Source organism: Carassius carassius, chromosome 10 (assembly GCF_963082965.1).
Source record: "Carassius carassius chromosome 10, fCarCar2.1, whole genome shotgun sequence".
NCBI classification, from domain to species: Eukaryota; Metazoa; Chordata; class Actinopteri; order Cypriniformes; family Cyprinidae; genus Carassius; species Carassius carassius.
Window position 1 is genome coordinate 11266965 of NC_081764.1, and position 17163 is coordinate 11284127.

Consider the following 17163-nt stretch of genomic DNA (forward strand, 5'->3'; position numbering starts at 1 on the left):
CCTCCCTGCTTACCGTGGTGATGAGATGCATAGCAGATTGTCATCACTCAATGGCTGGATGTCTAAGTGGTGCCCACAGAATAACATAGGTTTCATAGACAATTGGACGAGCTTTTGGGGCAGACCTGACCTGTTGAAAAGAGATGGTCTTCATCCCTCCTGGGGTGGCGCCACTCTTCTCTCTAGAAATATGGCAAATAGTCTTAGTGTTTATACTTGACTAACTGGGGCCCAGGTCAGGAAGCAGACAGACTGGCTAAACCGACCGTCTGCTAGCTGCCTCCTGTCACAGAGGTCAGTTAATTCTCAGCACATAGAGACTTTTTCACCTAGATATCACACTATAGAGACTGTGTCTGTTCCCTGAACTAGAAAATACAAAAAACGTCCAAACCAAGTTAAGATTAACAATTTAATTGAGGTTCAACAAATAAAAAACAGAAGCAATATGGATAAACAAATGCTAAAGCTTGGCTTATTGAATATCAGATCCCTTTCTACGAAAACACTTTTTGTAAATAATATGATCACTGATCATAATATAGATGTACTCTGTTTGACAGAAACCTGGCTAAAACCTGATGATTACATTATTTTAAATGAGTCCACCCCCCAAGATTACTGTTATAAACATGAGCCACGTCTAAAAGGCAAAGGTGGAGGTGTTGCTTCAATTTATAACAACGTTTTCAGGATTTCTCAGAGGGCAGGCTTCGAGTATAACTCATTTGAAGTAATGGTACTTCATATAACATTATCCAAAGAAACAAATGTTAATGATAAATCCCCTGTTATGTTTGTACTGGCTACTGTATACAGGCCACCAGGGCACCATACAGACTTTATTAAAGAGTTTGGTGATTTTACATCCGAGTTAGTTCTGGCTGCAGATAAAGTTTTAATAGTTGGTGATTTTAATATCCATGTTGATAATGAAAACGATGCATTGGGATCAGCATTTATAGACATTCTGAACTCTATTGGTGTTAGACAACACGTTTCAGGACCTACTCATTGTCGAAATCATACTCTAGATTTAATACTGTCACATGGAATTGATGTTGATGGTGTTGAAATTATTCAGCCAAGTGATGATATCTCAGATCATTATTTAGTTCTTTGCAAAATTCATATAGCCAAAATTGTAAATTCTACTTCTTGTTACAAGTATGGAAGAACCATCACTTCTAACACAAAAGACTGCTTTTTAAGTTATCTTCCTGATGTATCCAAATTCCTTAGCATATCCAAAACCTCAGAACAACTTGATGATGTAACAGAAACTATGGACTCTCTCTTTTCTAGCACTTTAAATAAAGTTGCTCCTTTACGCTTAAGGAAGGTTAAGGAAAACAGTTTGACACCATGGTATAATGAGCATACTCGCACCCTAAAGAGAGCAGCCCGAAAAATGGAGCGCAGCTGGAGGAAAACAAAACTAGAGGTATTTCGTATTGCTTGGCGGGAAAGTAACATATCCTACAGAAAAGCATTAAAAACTGCTAGATCCGATTACTTTTCTTCTCTTTTAGAAGAAAACAAACATAACCCCAGGTATTTATTCAATACAGTGGCTAAATTAATGAAAAATAAAGCCTCAACAAGTGTTGACATTTCCCAACACCACAGCAGTAATGACTTTATGAACTACTTTACTTCTAAAATCAATACTATTAGAGATAAAATTGCAACCATTCAGCCGTAAGCTACAGTATCACATCAGACATCAGACAGTATGCACTATAGACCCCCTGAGGAACAGTTCCACTCATTCTCTACTATAGGAGAGGAAGAATTGTATAAACTTGTTAAATCATCTAAACCAACAACATGTATGTTAGACCCTATACCATCTAAGCTCCTGAAAGAGGTGCTTCCAGAGGTCATAGATCCTCTTCTGACTATTATTAATTCCTCATTGTCATTAGGACATGTCCCCAAAACCTTCAAACTGGCTGTTATTAAGCCTCTCATCAAAAAACCACAACTTGACCCCAAAGAACTAGTTAATTATAGACCAATCTCAAATCTCCCTTTTCTGTCCAAGATACTAGAAAAGGTGGTATCCACACAATTATATTCCTTCTTAGAGAAAAATGGTATATGTGAGGATTTCCAGTCAGGATTTAGACCGTATCATAGTACTGAGACTGCTCTTCTTAGAGTTACAAATGATCTGCTCTTATCATCTGATCGTGGGTGTATCTCTCTATTAGTTTTATTGGATCTTAGTGCTGCGTTTGACACAATTGACCACAACATTCTTTTGCATAGACTTGAATACTTTGTTGGCATCAGTGGAAGTGCATTATCATGGTTTAAATCGTACTTATATGACCGCCATCAGTTCGTAGCAGTGAATGAAGATGTATCCTATCGATCACAAGTGCAGTATGGAGTACCTCAAGGCTCAGTACTAGGGCCGCTACTCTTCACGCTTTATATGTTACCCTTGGGAGATATCATCAGGAAACATGGTGTTAGCTTTCACTGTTATGCTGATGATACTCAGCTCTATATTTCTTTGCAGCCCGGTGAAACACACCAATTTGAAAAACTAATGGATTGCATAGTCGATATAAAAAACTGGATGACGAGTAATTTCTTACTGCTAAATTCTGAAAAAACAGAGGTGTTAATTATAGGACCTAAAAACTCTGCTTGTAATAACCTAGAACACTGTCTAAGACTTGATGGTTGCTCTGTCAATTCTTCATCATCAGTTAGGAACCTAGGTGTGCTACTTGATCGCAATCTTTCCTTAGAAAGCCACGTTTCTAGCATTTGTAAAACTGCATTTTTCCATCTCAAAAATATATCTAAATTACGGCCTATGCTCTCAATGTCAAATGCAGAAATGTTAATCCATGCATTTATGACCTCAAGGTTAGATTATTGTAATGCTTTATTGGGTGGTTGTTCTGCACGCTTAGTAAACAAACTACAGCTAGTACAAAATGCAGCAGCAAGAGTTCTTACTAGAACCAGGAAGTATGACCATATTAGCCCGGTCCTGTCAACACTGCACTGGCTCCCTATCAAGCATCGCATAGATTTTAAAATATTGCTTATTACTTATAAAGCCCTGAAAGGTTTAGCACCTCAGTATTTGAATGAGCTCCTTTTACATTATAATCCTCTACGTCCGCTACGTTCTCAAAACTCAGGCAATTTGATAATACCTAGAATATCAAAATCAACTGCAGGCGGCAGATGCTTTTCCTATTTGGCGCCCAAACTCTGGAATAACCTACCTAACATTGTTCGGGAGGCAGACACACTCTTGCAGTTTAAATCTAGATTAAAGACCCATCTCTTTAACCTGGCATACACATAACATACTAATATGCTTTTATTATCCAAATCCGTTAAAGGATTTTTAGGCTGCATTAATTAGGTAAACCGGAACCGGAAACACTTCCCATAACAACCTATGTACTTGCTACATCATTAGAAGAATGGCATCTACGCTAATATTTGTCTGTTTCTCTCTTGTTCCGAGGTCACCGTGGCCACCAGATCCAGTCTGTGTCCAGATCAGAGGGTCACTGCAGTCACCCGGATCCAGTACGTATCCAGACCAGATGGTGGATCAGCACCTAGAAAGGACCTCTACATCCCTGAAAGACAGCGGAGACCAGGACAACTAGAGCCCCAGATACAGATCCCCTGTAAAGACCTTGTCTCAGAGGAGCACCAGGACAAGACCACAGGAAACAGATGATTCTTCTGCACAATCTGACTTTGCTGCAGCCTGGAATTGAACTACTGGTTTCGTCTGGTCAGAGGAGAACTGACCCCCCAACTGAGCCTGGTTTCTCCCAAGGTTTTTTTCTCCATTCTGTCACCGATGGAGTTTCGGTTCCTTGCCGCTGTCGCCTCTGGCTTGCTTAGTTGGGGACACTTCATCTACAGCGATATCGTTGACTTGATTGCAAATAAATGCACAGTCACTATTTAATTGAACAGAGATGACATAACTGAATCCAATGATGAACTGCCTTTAACTCTCATTTTTGCATTATTGACACTGTTTTCCTAATGAATGTTGTTCAGTTGCTTTGACGCAATGTATTTTGTTTAAAGCGCTATATAAATAAAGGTGACGTTTAGAACCATAACTCAATTGATGATAAATATTTCTGAACCTGGTTTTATATACCACTGTATTTTTAGGTTGTATTCTATCTTTATCTTTGATATTCTTTAGAAGCTTAAAGTCAACTTCAGACACTGGAAATAACCATGCTGGCAGCTCTACAGTTAGGTAAATAACACATTTATTTCAGTTTGGTGAGCCTCTTTTTTGCTTTCCATCTAAATCTGTTTAAATTAACATATACGTGTTCCCAGTTATTTTCCAGTACTCTTTTAACTGGGTGTATTTCTGAATGCCCCTTTATAGTCCCCAATACCAATTTCAGCTGAAGCCATTAAAACTCCAACAGGATCTCACCCATTTCTACCTGCAGTGTGGATACAGAAGATGTTCTAAATGTTCCATAGCATATTCTTAAGGCTTGATTTTGTGCTTAAATTACCTTTTTTAAGCAGAAATGCTGAAGATGATGCATACATTTACTGTGGACTCTATAAGTACATACTGTAGTAGAGACAGCCGGTCATCTACTCTCAATCTACTCCTGCCAAACATCTCAAAATATTCATTCCTCTTGACTATTATTTTTTGGATACATGTTCCAAATGTTAATTTAGAATCCTTTCAAATACCTAAAAATCTGATACATAATTCAAACTAGCCGTTACCATTCTTTCCATTAATTTTCAAAGGTTTTAGGTTAATGCAATTGGACTATAATTTGTTGCTTGTGAGTAATGTTTCCCGGGCTTTTCTATTGGAATAAATCTTCTATTGGAAGATTAAATAAAATACACTTTGATTGATCTGATAGGTGTCTAATCATTCCATTGCATATTTCATCTTTACCAGGAGAAGGGTTTCTCACCCCTACCAGTACCTGCTTTAATTCGTACATAGTAAAACCTTTTTTTACAGTCAACTTTACGCTAAAACTTAAAATATTTGGATTCTCTTTTATTTTGTTTTCTCTTCTCATCTCTTCTGATATATTTCTATTACTATGGACCTTGAAAACATTTTCAAATAATATTTCAGCTTTTTCAACATTTGATATAACTTGTTTTCCTCCACTAATTAAAATGAGTCTCTCTGCTCAGGTGGATCTCTCGCATCCTTCTTATCATTCCCCACATTTCATTCAAATCTGTCCCTTTTCCAATTTCCTCACACAATTTCCTCCAATGATTACTTTTTGCTCTCCGAATTGTTTTCCTAACATCCAATGACTATGATTTCCTTACCTTATTAGGCTAATGGGTCTATTTTTTATAACTACATTAGCTACATTCCTCTGTCCACCATGGTACATATTTCCTCGTCCATTGCTTTTCCCTATTACATCCATTGCTCTTCTATAAATAACATCACTTATACACTTAATCATCTTCTACTGAAATAGCATCTATTGTTAACATTTTTATTTCACTTATCTCTTGAAAATTTTCCCAGTGAGCAGATTTAAATTTCCAAATAAACACCGCCAGAAACAACATTTGTGCTCATTTAAAATTCCCTCCACTTAAAAAAACAACAAAACAGCTATCATAAAGTATTTTATTTTCTAAAAGTTCTGAAGAGAGAAACTAAAAGGACAGTTAAATTTTTTTTAGAATTGATGTGTGAATCTAGCGCATACGGTTTAAACTGTGCTCATATTTTGGTAGGTAGATTCGCACGGCTATGTGAGTGACCTCCGAACTATCCAATCACAAGCTTCTCCCACTAGCCAATCCGAGGATCCTGTCACAGAAGGCGGGACTTGTCACGTTACGACTGAGAAGCGAAAAAAAGATTCCACCCTCTTAACTTTACTGCTGTAAGTTAAACAAACAGTATTCGTCGAGGCAGGCGCCTCACTGGAGTCGAGCAGTTCGCCGAGATTCGCGTCTCTCACTCCACTGAGGCCATGAAGAGAAGGCTTCAGAAAAAATACATCATCTTAATTGTAGGATACTCCGTGGCGCTACTTTTAATTCCCTACGTACTAGATTACCGGAGCAAATCGCCCCACATTAAAGATGGATATCGGCAACAAAAGTGTCCCGATCTGGAGAGCACCATCGCCCTGTGGAGGAGCACCAGATCGGGCAACTCAACGGAGGTGAAGGACTATGGCAACAGGAGTCAGTCCAGGACGCACATATACCTCCACGCAACCTGGAGGACAGGCTCTTCTTTTTTAGGAGAATTATTTAATCAGCATCCTGATGTGTTTTATTTATACGAGCCCATGTGGAATATATGGCAGGCGCTTTATCCGGGAGATGCGGGTAGTTTACAAGGAGCAGTGAGAGACATGATGAACTCTCTGTTTAGATGCGATTTCTCCGTGTTAAAACTCTACGCAGGCTCGTCCAACATAACCACCTCTTCTATTTTCGGCTGGAAAACAAACAAGGTCATTTGTTCCGAGCCTCTCTGCAAAGCGTATAAAAAACACGAAATTGGTTTAGTTCAAGGAGACGTGTGTAGCAAATGCCGACCCAGAGACCTCAAAGAGCTGGAGAAAGTGTGTAAAAAGTACCCGGTGATGGTCATCAAAGACGTGCGGGTTTTAGATGTGGCGGTTCTGGTTCCCCTCATGCGAGACCCCGCCATCAACCTCCAGATAGTCCAATTGTTTCGTGACCCCCGGGCCGTCCATAATTCTCGACTGAAGTCTAAGCTAGCGTTGGTAAAAGAGAGCATTCAGGTGCTGAGGAGCAAGAAGCGGAGCGATAAATACAAGCGCCTTCTGGTGCCTAGCGACAGGGCCCATCGTGCAGAGAACTACGTCTCGAGCGCGATGGAGCTAATATGCGATAACTGGCTCAACGACATGTCGCTCGTAATGAACGCTCCGCCGTGGGTAAAGAGAAACTACATGCGGCTGAAATACGAGGACCTGGTCCTCAGACCCGTGGACGAGCTCCAGAAACTCTATCGGTTCTCCAACCTCACCCTTTCTCCGGCCATGGAGAAGTTTGTGGTGAACATGACCCACGGACGGGGTTATTCGTCGGATAAACCTTTCCTCATATCATCCAGAGATGCCAAAGAGGCTATTTACGCCTGGAAGGAAAGGCTGAATGTGGAGCAAGTGAACCAGGTCGAAGCCTACTGCAGGGAGGTCATGAGAGAGCTGGGCTATCAGAAGAGGAACATGGACAAGACCTACAACCGCCAAAACATGAGTTTATGGTATGTGTACGTGTCTGAAATTATGTAAACAAAATGTCAACAAGTGAGACAGGATGTCACCTATACATAGGGTTGGTGCCAGAACTTGGCCAGTGTAATAACAGCATTACAGTATTATTAACGTTACAGATGTACAGATTGTGTAAAGGGATAGATCAACCGAAATAGAAACTCTGTCATCATTTCCTTGTCCCCAGGTTGTTCCAAACCTGTTTGAGTTTCTTTCCTCTTTTGAGTACAAAAAATGATATTTCGAAGAATATTGGTTAACAAGTTGCTATTAATAGAATAAAGTCAATGGCTACCAGAAACATTCTTCAAAATAATTTCCTTTGTGTTCAACAGAAGAATGATAATCATACAGGTTCGGAACAACCTGAGAGTGAGAAAATGACAGTCTTTTCATTTTTGAGTTAACTATCTGGGTGAATTAACTCCAACTGACACAGAAACCATGGCAAAACCCATTATAAATAACAGTACAGGCCAAAAGTGGGGGGGGGGGGGGGGGGGGGGGTCATTAAGTTTATTATTATTATTTACTTTGATTCCATAAAGAAGAACTAATAATCAAAACTGACAGTAAATTCTATTTCAGACTTCTTTCAAACTTTATGTTCATCAAAGATCCCTGAAAATATGTATTACAGATTCCACAGAAATATTAAGTAGCACAACTGTTTGTAACATAATATTATTTATGAATTTAATAATTTTAATTTGAAAATTCAGCTTTGCCTTCACAGGAATAAATTTCATTTTAGAAATATATATATAGGGAAATAAAGTGACATAACTATTGCATAAGTACAAAATTAATACTCACTCATGTACATGTGTTATTATTTAGCAAATGTGATTTTAAAGTTTAAAGGAAAAGTACAATGAATTTTGGGCATTGAAATACAGTCCTACCTTTTTAACACACACCATCACTATAGAATATTTTTAAGGGAATTGCCCTTTATTTAACATGATTCCTGTTATAATTGAATTACATTTACATGTTATATGTGTTACAGGGTAACTGCGTGTTGTACTTTATCAGGTCTAACAGGCGTCCATGATAAGATGGGGTGTTCTCTGCTGCTTTAGATTTGTGCCGAGTACAAATTTGTTAGATGGGTTAGTTTTTCATTAATGATCATTTATAAATGTACTATTGTTTATTGTTAATTAATGTTTGTATATGTAGAAATGTTAACCAAGAAAAATGCTGTAAATATAGTGTTTGTTGTAATGTTATCTATTTTTACAAACTAATGTTAACATACAGGATTAAAGTGTACCATTTCATGCAGTAATTGTTGTAAAAACATCGGTGAGGGCAAAAGTGCAGAAACAGTGCACAATTTTAGCATTTGATGATCATGAATATTTAAAAGAGACAATAGAAGAGTCGAGTTGAGCCGGGGTCATTGATCCAGTCTGAAACCGATGCTGCCAGTGAAGTCCTCTTGAACCATGGGAAGTGAAAGTTATATGGTGGCTTAATTTAGTCATTTCCGAACAGACCTCGGTCAGCTAAATTACCAGTTTTGTTTTTACTGTAGCCCAGTGGTTCTCAAAACTCTTCTTGAAGTACCCCCAGCACTGCACCTTTTGTATGTCTCCCTCAGTAACGTGCGGTGAAATCTTGTCATGGGTAGGCTGTGACCTATCAATGTGTGGAATATATGTTCATATATTCATTCAGTTAATTTAGCAACCCAAGTTCATATCAGGCATCATCAGATCGCTGCCTGCATTCAGCAAAGTCAGTCATGTGAGGCTAATGCACAATCAAATATAATAATCAAATTAATGGACACATCTATCTTATGACTTATACAACAAACAAATGTTTTGTGCGGGACACAGAGAAGGAGGCGGCGCGGCAGCCTAGTCACTCCATCAAAATGCGCAAACACGCACAGACAGCCACGGCGCACGCACACAGACACACACACACACACTTTTGGTCTGGTGACGGTGCACCAGGCTACAGTCAGAAAACATTGCGTCAGCAGTACAGCTTTAAAGTACAAAAACAGCTTATTCGCTCCTACAAACTGCTACACTGTAAAAAAGGATTTGAGACTTTAGCTTCCTCAACTCATTTTCCTAAGTCAGTTCAACTAAAATGTTGGGTACACTTAAGATATTAAGTTCACCAGTGCCCAACTAATCTGTTCAATCACAGTAGTTCATGTAACAAAGATTTCTTAGTTGTATGAGTGGCAATGCATGGAAACCCCCCCCACCGGTCCGAGCCTTCATCGCAGAACAGGTCGCCATGTTTGAAGACTTACGAAAAGCTCCAATTTTTGAGTCAAGAGTTACAGAGGTAAGAGCGAACTTATGCCCATCTTATATTTATGAAAAGTGTTTGATAAATGAGGGTAAAGAGTAATATTACACAGGTTGTCAGTGTAATCCTTCCTACAGTGTTGGACGGAGTGTAAAACATGGACAAAAATGTATTTATAGCGATCACATATATTAAGGCGTAAACTAGATAAATACAGGGTTGTCAGTGTAATCCTCTTGCCACTGTTTTTTTTATAGATTCCTGTACATGATGTGGACAAAAATAAATTTCTATTGAACATGAATTAGTTCCCTTGTGATCGTGAAATCGTATCCATGATTAATAATTCTTTCACTGGACTTAGGCTATTAATTCATTCCCTTGTTTTATTCAGCTGTGGCCATGATGTAATTTGTTATCGTTGTTTCATTTCTAAATAAATCGAAACAGACAGTTTGTGAACAGTTTGTCCATTTTAAACGTTAACCTTTATTTGTGTCCATTTGAATGTTATATATTTTAGGCCTTAAATTTACAACGGACATTATTCAGTAGCCCCTGCAAGGAAACCCCAGGCGTCAGAACAGGTCGACCCGCGCCACAGCTGACGAAGCCTTCATTCTGAATTAAGACGTCTTAATTGAGGTAAGAGCAAACTTATGTCCAGCTTGTATTGATAAATGTTTGTTAAATTAGGGTAAACTAGAGAAATATCAAACAGGTTATCTGTGTATCCTCGCGGCAGTAATTTTTTTTTTACCAGAGCTTCTTAGTGATTTTAGTCCCATCTGAATGTGCCATCTCAATAATAATTACGGATGATGTCATTAAAGATTACGGTGACTTTTACCTTCTGTTAAAACGTCTGGAAGAATTACCTCAGGTAATACTAATCCCGTTTGAATAGACCAGCTGTAAATATGTATGTAAATATTCTGTGATTTCCTATTTAAAAGTGCTTAAAGCATTTAGTTGCTTTCTAGGTGGTTTGTATAAAAAGCTGTTATCAGGACTGCAAACTCGTCAGCTTTATGAATATTTCCGTTTTGGATCCAAAATAGGTTGTTATTGTGATTATTCCAGATAATCATAATTATGAGCATGCTTGGTTCTAGAGTCATTACAGTTTGTCTAATTTTTGTGTGTGTGTGTGTGTCTTGAGACTTCAAATCAGAAGAGAGGAGCAGCTGCTTTGCTTGGACTCCCATGTTACTTAAAGGAGGATCTCAGCAGTTTCATCCGTGTCTGTGAGGTATGAGAGCTGATTTCACTATGACATGGGGAAACTTTTGTCAGTTATAGAGAGAGCTCACACAAAAATTAAATTTTATTCACTTAAGTTGTTCTAAACCTGCATGAAGTACTTTCTTCTGAAGAACATGGAAGATATTTTTAAAGGTTTTGGTAATGAAACAACTGATGGTCACTTTTGAATTCCAAATATTATGGGGAAAAGAAACTGTCTGGTTGCCAACATTCTTTAAAATCTCTTCTTTTTTGTTTAACAAAAGAAAGTGATGAATACAGATGTAAAACAACTTGAGGGTAATTAAATTAAATATCATGTTCGCACACCCCCTACTCTGCATATTTTGCATGTCTCTTTTTAACACACCTGATTCAGATAACTAGCTCATTAGAAGAGAGCTATGTGCATGAACTGTGTTCCAGTTGAACAGAAAATATTTTAGCAGAGACCGTGGCCGACAAACGCAAGTCAACAGATACAGGTTAATATTAACCAACTACAGAAACATGCCTGACAACAGTAGTGACAGAACAATACCCTTACAGTGGTTTCACACTACAGTGGCAAAGCTCAGCCCAGTGCTACTGGCATTGAGAGTAGGGTTGGGTGTCAAAAATTGGTTCCATTTTAGAACTGGTTAAATTTCCAAGAACTGGGTATTCAGTAATTAGTCTCCATAATGTTATTGTAATATAAATTACTAAAATCTTGCTGACAAATGATCAAAACCTAAGATAGTGGCAAAGTTTAAAAATGTAAATTTAGTATTTTGTGTTAAAGTAATTAGTCTTTTAATGTCATAAACTGATTCTTTTTTGTTGGTAAATAGTTCATATATATTTAATACGCTATTGCATATATTGGTCTGGTTTTGAGAAAAGTGATCCAGTCGAGTACTACACAAATTATATTGTCATAAGATACATTTTTCTTCAGGTAATCATCAATGTTGCACTTGTCATTTTCACACAGGGTAGCACATTAAATTTGGTAATGTAACAGTACATGCTCAATTACTAATATCTTTGTTCATTATGTTCTTAGGCTGACAGTTCAAAAGATGCTACAAAAGAAGTTGATGTTGGCATTCTCATCACTGAAGAAGGGAGGAGCAGCAGAGCATTGCTAGAAGGGGAGATGGTGGATGTTGCGGTGGTTCTGGAGGAGAAGATTGTCAAACGTGAACTTGGAGATGTTGCTAATGCCTTTGCTACACTCATGTGTCTTCTTTACTATCTTGACATAGACTATCCCAAGTGACTGAAGTACACATTCAAGTTGATACAAAAAGTGTTCATGGGCATCGGCAGTGGTAATTGTTTTGCGAAAGTTAATGGACTCCACAACAGTTTGTTTCAAGACAACGTGTTGTGGCAAGTTAGCCTAGTTAATGTCAGCTATAAAGTCTCAGTTGGTATTATTGATTTGTTAGTTACACCAATGTTTACTGTTTGTACGATAAAAGTTGCATCACACCACCATTTTGAATGGTTAAAGTTTAACATTTGTTCTAAAATGCCATTGAGTTAAAGGGTTATTTCACCCAAAAATGAAAATTGTTATTAATAAGTCGCCCTCATGACGTTTCAAACTCGTAAGACCTCCGTTTATCTTCAGAACACATTTTAAGATATTTTAGATTTAGTCCGAAAGCTGTCAAGAGTGTCAGCCATGTTAAAAAAGTTAACAGCTTAAGTCATTTGTGGATTAATGCGTACTGGAGATGCGAACCGTTTAAAATGTTTCAGTTCAATTTGGTGAACTGGTTAAAAAATTCTAACTGACCCTGGATTATTTTGATGTTTTTCTTACCTTTCTGGACATGGACAGTATACCGTACACACAGCTTCAATGGAGGGACTGAGAGCTCTCGGATTAAATCTAAAATATCTTAAACTGTGTTCTGAAGATAAACGGAGGTCTTACGAGTTTGAAACGACATGAGGGTGAGTTATTAATAACAATTTTCATTTTTGGGTGATCTATCTCTTTAAGCTAACAAAAAATTGTTAGACAGTTTCTGAAATTGTTAGAAACATGAAATTAAAACTTGTTAGTTTTAATTTATTTTAATTTTTTTAGATAATTGTTTGACAAATGTTATATGGAAACTTATTTTTCATCTTTTTTAGATAAATTTTTTTGGCACATATATTTCATACTACTTTGTTACATATGTAGCTACAGTAAATATGAAATATCAATGTTTTTATACCAAACAAACTAATACTAAATGGCATGCTGTCAACTTTGAAATAAAATACATTGCATGTTCTTAAATGTCCATTCTGTTTTTATGTGGTACTGTAGAAAATAGAAACTTGAGTTGTGCGGGCAAATTTCATAGTTCAGCCAGTTGAATGAACTTAACATTACTAGTGAGATGAACTATTCTTGAAAAAGTAACCTGGCTGCCTTAAAAATTTAAGTTAATTCAACAAGACGCTTAGTTTGGCCAATTTGTATTTAGTTTGCACAACTTATACTTACAAGTTTATTTAACAAAATGCTTAGTTCAAACAACTCAATGTTTGTTGGTCTCACTACTTTTATGTTGTTTCAACTTGAATTTAAGTTGGCACAACTTTCTCATCTAGTTGGGCTTACTAAAAACTTGTTGGTTATACAAAATATACAGTTGATTCAGCTTCACATTTGTTACCCCAACTATTAATTCTAGGTTTAGCCTATTTGTATTTAGTTTGCACAACTTATACTTACAAGTTTATTTAACAAAATGCTTAGTTCAAACAACTCAACGTTTGTTGGTCTCACTAATTTTATGTTGTTTCAACTTGAATTTAAGTTGCCACAACTTTCTCGTCTAGTTCGGCTTACTAAAAACTTGTTGGTTATACAAAATATTCAGCTTCACCTTTGTTACCCGAACTATTAATTCTAGCTTTAAGGAACTCTAATATATGTGTAAACAACAAATGTTTTTTAGCTTATTGAACTCAACATTTTAAGGCAGCCAGGTTACAAATTATTTTAAGTTGAATCAACTTATTTTTTTTTTACAGTGTAGGCGCACACACCGACACGCAAGTATACTAGATGCTAGTATTCGGGAAGCGCGCGGATTGAGTCAGAGCGAGTAGATCACGTGACATGAAGCAAGCTCGGTCTCTGCCTCAATGTTGATAATTCAAGACAGCATGAGAACTGACTGCGTATGCGCAAATCTACATAAACTACGTTCTATGGACCAAAGAGGCACCGCTCACCTCTGCCTCAATGGCCATGGCTTTAGAATTTCCTGCATGAAACAACGGTTTTTAGGAGCAAATGGCAAAATGAGTATATTATGTGTATTCCTGAAAATTTTTGTTACAAAAAATAATATTTGGAATAAAATTAATGCAATTAATAATGTGGTGAATTAATAAAGCTCTTGGAATTAATAAATGTAATGTCAACATTTCCTTTGGTGAGGCACTGCCTACCCTGCCTACCCTGACCGCACGTCCCTGGTCTCCCTATATCTGACACATCTTCTTCAGCTCTTGCTGTCTCCACTAATGAGCTGATGAGTTGAATTGGGGGATTGGGGGTACTTCAGGACAGGTTTGAGAACCACTACTGTAGCTGATAAAGTGGTTAAAAATGCTGTAAGTCAAGCCAGCACTACATACCATAAATATCTTCTCAGCACTGTAACCAGTAAAAATACAGTACGTGTCAAATCAATTAGCCGTCATGCTTGAGTTTGATTTCATGGTGAGGCATGTAAACGGTGCTGTATACCAGAGTGATGGATCTTGATACAGGCTTCTTTGTTATCACTATCAGTGTCATGTGATGAGGGGGGCTGCTGTGACCTAACAGACCGAAAATCTATAATAATGATCTTCAGAGTTAAAAAAAGAGAAAAACTAAAGAAACAAATGAATAATATATTAATAATCTAATATTAAATCATTTATATCTATACACACATATTATAACTTATATTATCTGTGTGTCTTGACAGGGTAAATAAAAACTATTAATTTTAGAATTTATAATTTTTTTAAAATACATTTAATTATTATATATGAAGGAATTTAGCTATTATTATACTAATTTATATTCTAATTATCAAAAAATATTTGTTCTAATAATTAATCTAATGTAGATGCATAATAATAATATTTAACATTATTATTACCATTATATTAATGTCATTAAAATATACTACTGCTAATAATAATAATAATAATAACAAATAGTCTTGGAGGGTTAATAAAAATAGCAAAAGAAACAAAACATTATTACTATATTAGATAATCTAATATTAGATTACCATTATATTTTAAATACATGTATAATAATTTAAATATTATAATAATATAGCTATTCATATTATACTAATAACTATGAAACTAATTTTCACTTCCAGTATGAGTAGGCCTATAGGAACACATTGTTTCAATTTAAATCAGCACTCTGAATATCTGTGACATATACTAACGGTGCAGAAATTAGACTACTTTTAAGACTCAACTTTGTTGATATTCTGTATAGAATCTTTGTTTTCAGTAAACATCTCTTTATAATAGTAATGTACCCCTCTTTGCTGTAGAAGCCTGATGTGTTGGAGGAGGACCGAGGGGGAACAGCCGGATATGAAGCTACACCAGAAGGTATGACACACCGGTGGAGCTGCATCCTGAGATCTCCCTCACAGTGAGGCGCAGAGTAGACGACAGGAGAGAGACACTTACCAACCCATTGACCTCAAATAATACTGACAAGAATCATGTAAGAAAAGACTAACAATAACAAAGAGGAAACACGTTCAGCAAGAGAGAATGAAATGGCTAACAAAAGCTCAATCCTGACTGTGACCTGACTGCCAGATTTCGTCCTCCGTAATCCCTGCCCAATCCCCAGCAGTCCATGATCGGACACACAAGACCAAGTCTTTACGAGCACTCATGCTGTTGCACATACACTAGACCTCGAGACTGACATCCTGTTGAGTGTTCGGTTCGTTGGGAGGATTTCACAATGAAAACATTCCTAGTCATTCCTGTATTTATCAACAACCAATGAAAAGAGGATTATGCAACAAGGGAACTCCAGTTTCTCCTTCAAAAAAATTAATGCTGGAATCTGTGAAGCACAAAGTGCAATTCAATGAACTGAAGATGTAGAGGACGGAGATTGAAGAAATAATTTTCCCCAAAGGAAAATCGGACTTCTCTCCCCTAACTCGCAACACTCCTGCTGGTGTGAAATTGCCCGGTTCCCTCTGGACATCACCTGCTTCTTCTTTTATGTATGAAGTCTGCACTGTCTGGGCTGTTAGACTGTGCTGAACGTTGTGTTCGTTTGTGTATGAAGAGGACAGGATTGCAATTTGAATAGTTAATTGGCTTGGAATGTCTCATTTAAAACGTAAACACACAATCATTCTTTGAGGATACAGGTGTTTTGTGCTCTAGGAGAAATGCTAGATGATTATCATTAGTTAAAGGGGACATCAGATGCTCATTTTCTACAAGCTGGTATGATTCTTTAGGGTCTTCATGAACTGTCTGCAACATACTTCATCAAAAACAGCTCTGTTCACAATGATCCTTTTTGGAGCATGTCTCTTTAAATGCTAATGAGCTCTGCTCACCCGCCCCTCTCTTCCGTGGAAAAGGAAAGGTGATTTGCAAATAATCCCAAAAATAATGTTTAGGACTTCTGCTTGAGGTGCAGTTGGATCATGAACAGTGGGTACTGGTCCATCCTTGGGGTTGAACCTTTTAGCAAAACCTGCCTTGAATTATTGTCCCTCATTAAGAAATCATTCTGGAGTAAAATGATTTGTGCAGACAAACTAATATAGGTGTATTCATTGGCGTGTTACCATCAAAAACAAAACTAATGTCGGTGTCAGGAGACAAATGAACTCTTGTGTGCATTTTACATCAAACTACAAAACACCTGCATTGCTTTCGAGTCTTTGTTTTCACTACAGCTGCTCAAGTGTGGCGAAAAGGGCGAACAGCGTATTGGCTGAGCCGGAGATATGCTAATAATACAGGACAATCCATCAGCGGTCATGGGCGGGGCTTGTACAATATGATGTCATATTGCTCAGAAAATCAAAATGCTTGATTGTTGCAATTGTTAAGGTTTTTTGGGGATTAAACAAGTAGTGAATGGATTTCTATCATTGTAGGATAGTTGTGTCCATACAGTGCTAAAACATGCGAACACTATGTAAAAGTGAATTTTGCATCAGATATCCCCTTTAACATTGTTTTGTCATTTTAAACTTTTACTCTAAATTAATGCAAACCATCAGAATTAATAAATTAACAAATGTTATTTATAAAAACAACTTGTACATACATTTTTGTTGTA

The 17163-nt window shown here is 37.2% G+C and overlaps 1 protein-coding gene across 3 annotated transcripts; it reads left to right on the top strand.

The window, feature by feature from the left end:
- Positions 1-5930: 5930 nt before the first annotated feature.
- On the top strand, positions 5931-16588 carry LOC132151783 (carbohydrate sulfotransferase 7-like). 3 transcript variants are annotated; one of them, XR_009436442.1, is made up of 3 exons: positions 5931-7288; positions 15386-15667; positions 16254-16588. XR_009436442.1 is itself a non-coding variant. In XM_059560142.1 (2 exons), the coding sequence occupies exons 1-2, from the start codon at positions 6009-6011 to the stop codon at positions 15450-15452; spliced, it is 1347 nt and encodes a 448-aa protein (XP_059416125.1). In that variant the 5' UTR covers positions 5931-6008; the 3' UTR covers positions 15453-16588. The 3 variants fall into 3 exon arrangements, 2 of the variants coding, with proteins under 2 accessions (XP_059416125.1, XP_059416127.1); XM_059560142.1 differs by having other exon boundaries at positions 15386-16588; XM_059560144.1 differs by having other exon boundaries at positions 5931-7282; positions 15386-16588.
- Positions 16589-17163: the final 575 nt, after the last annotated feature.

What these genes read in the sequence shown, in the direction of transcription:
- LOC132151783 (XM_059560142.1), top strand. Translation starts at nt 6,009, where the DNA reads ATGAAGAGAAGGCTTCAGAAAAAATACATCATCTTAATTGTAGGATAC. An exon ending in AACATGAGTTTATGGTATGT is followed by an intron (nt 7,289 to 15,385) that starts GTACGTGTCTGA and finishes TCTTTGCTGTAG; the next exon opens with AAGCCTGATGTGTTGGAGGA.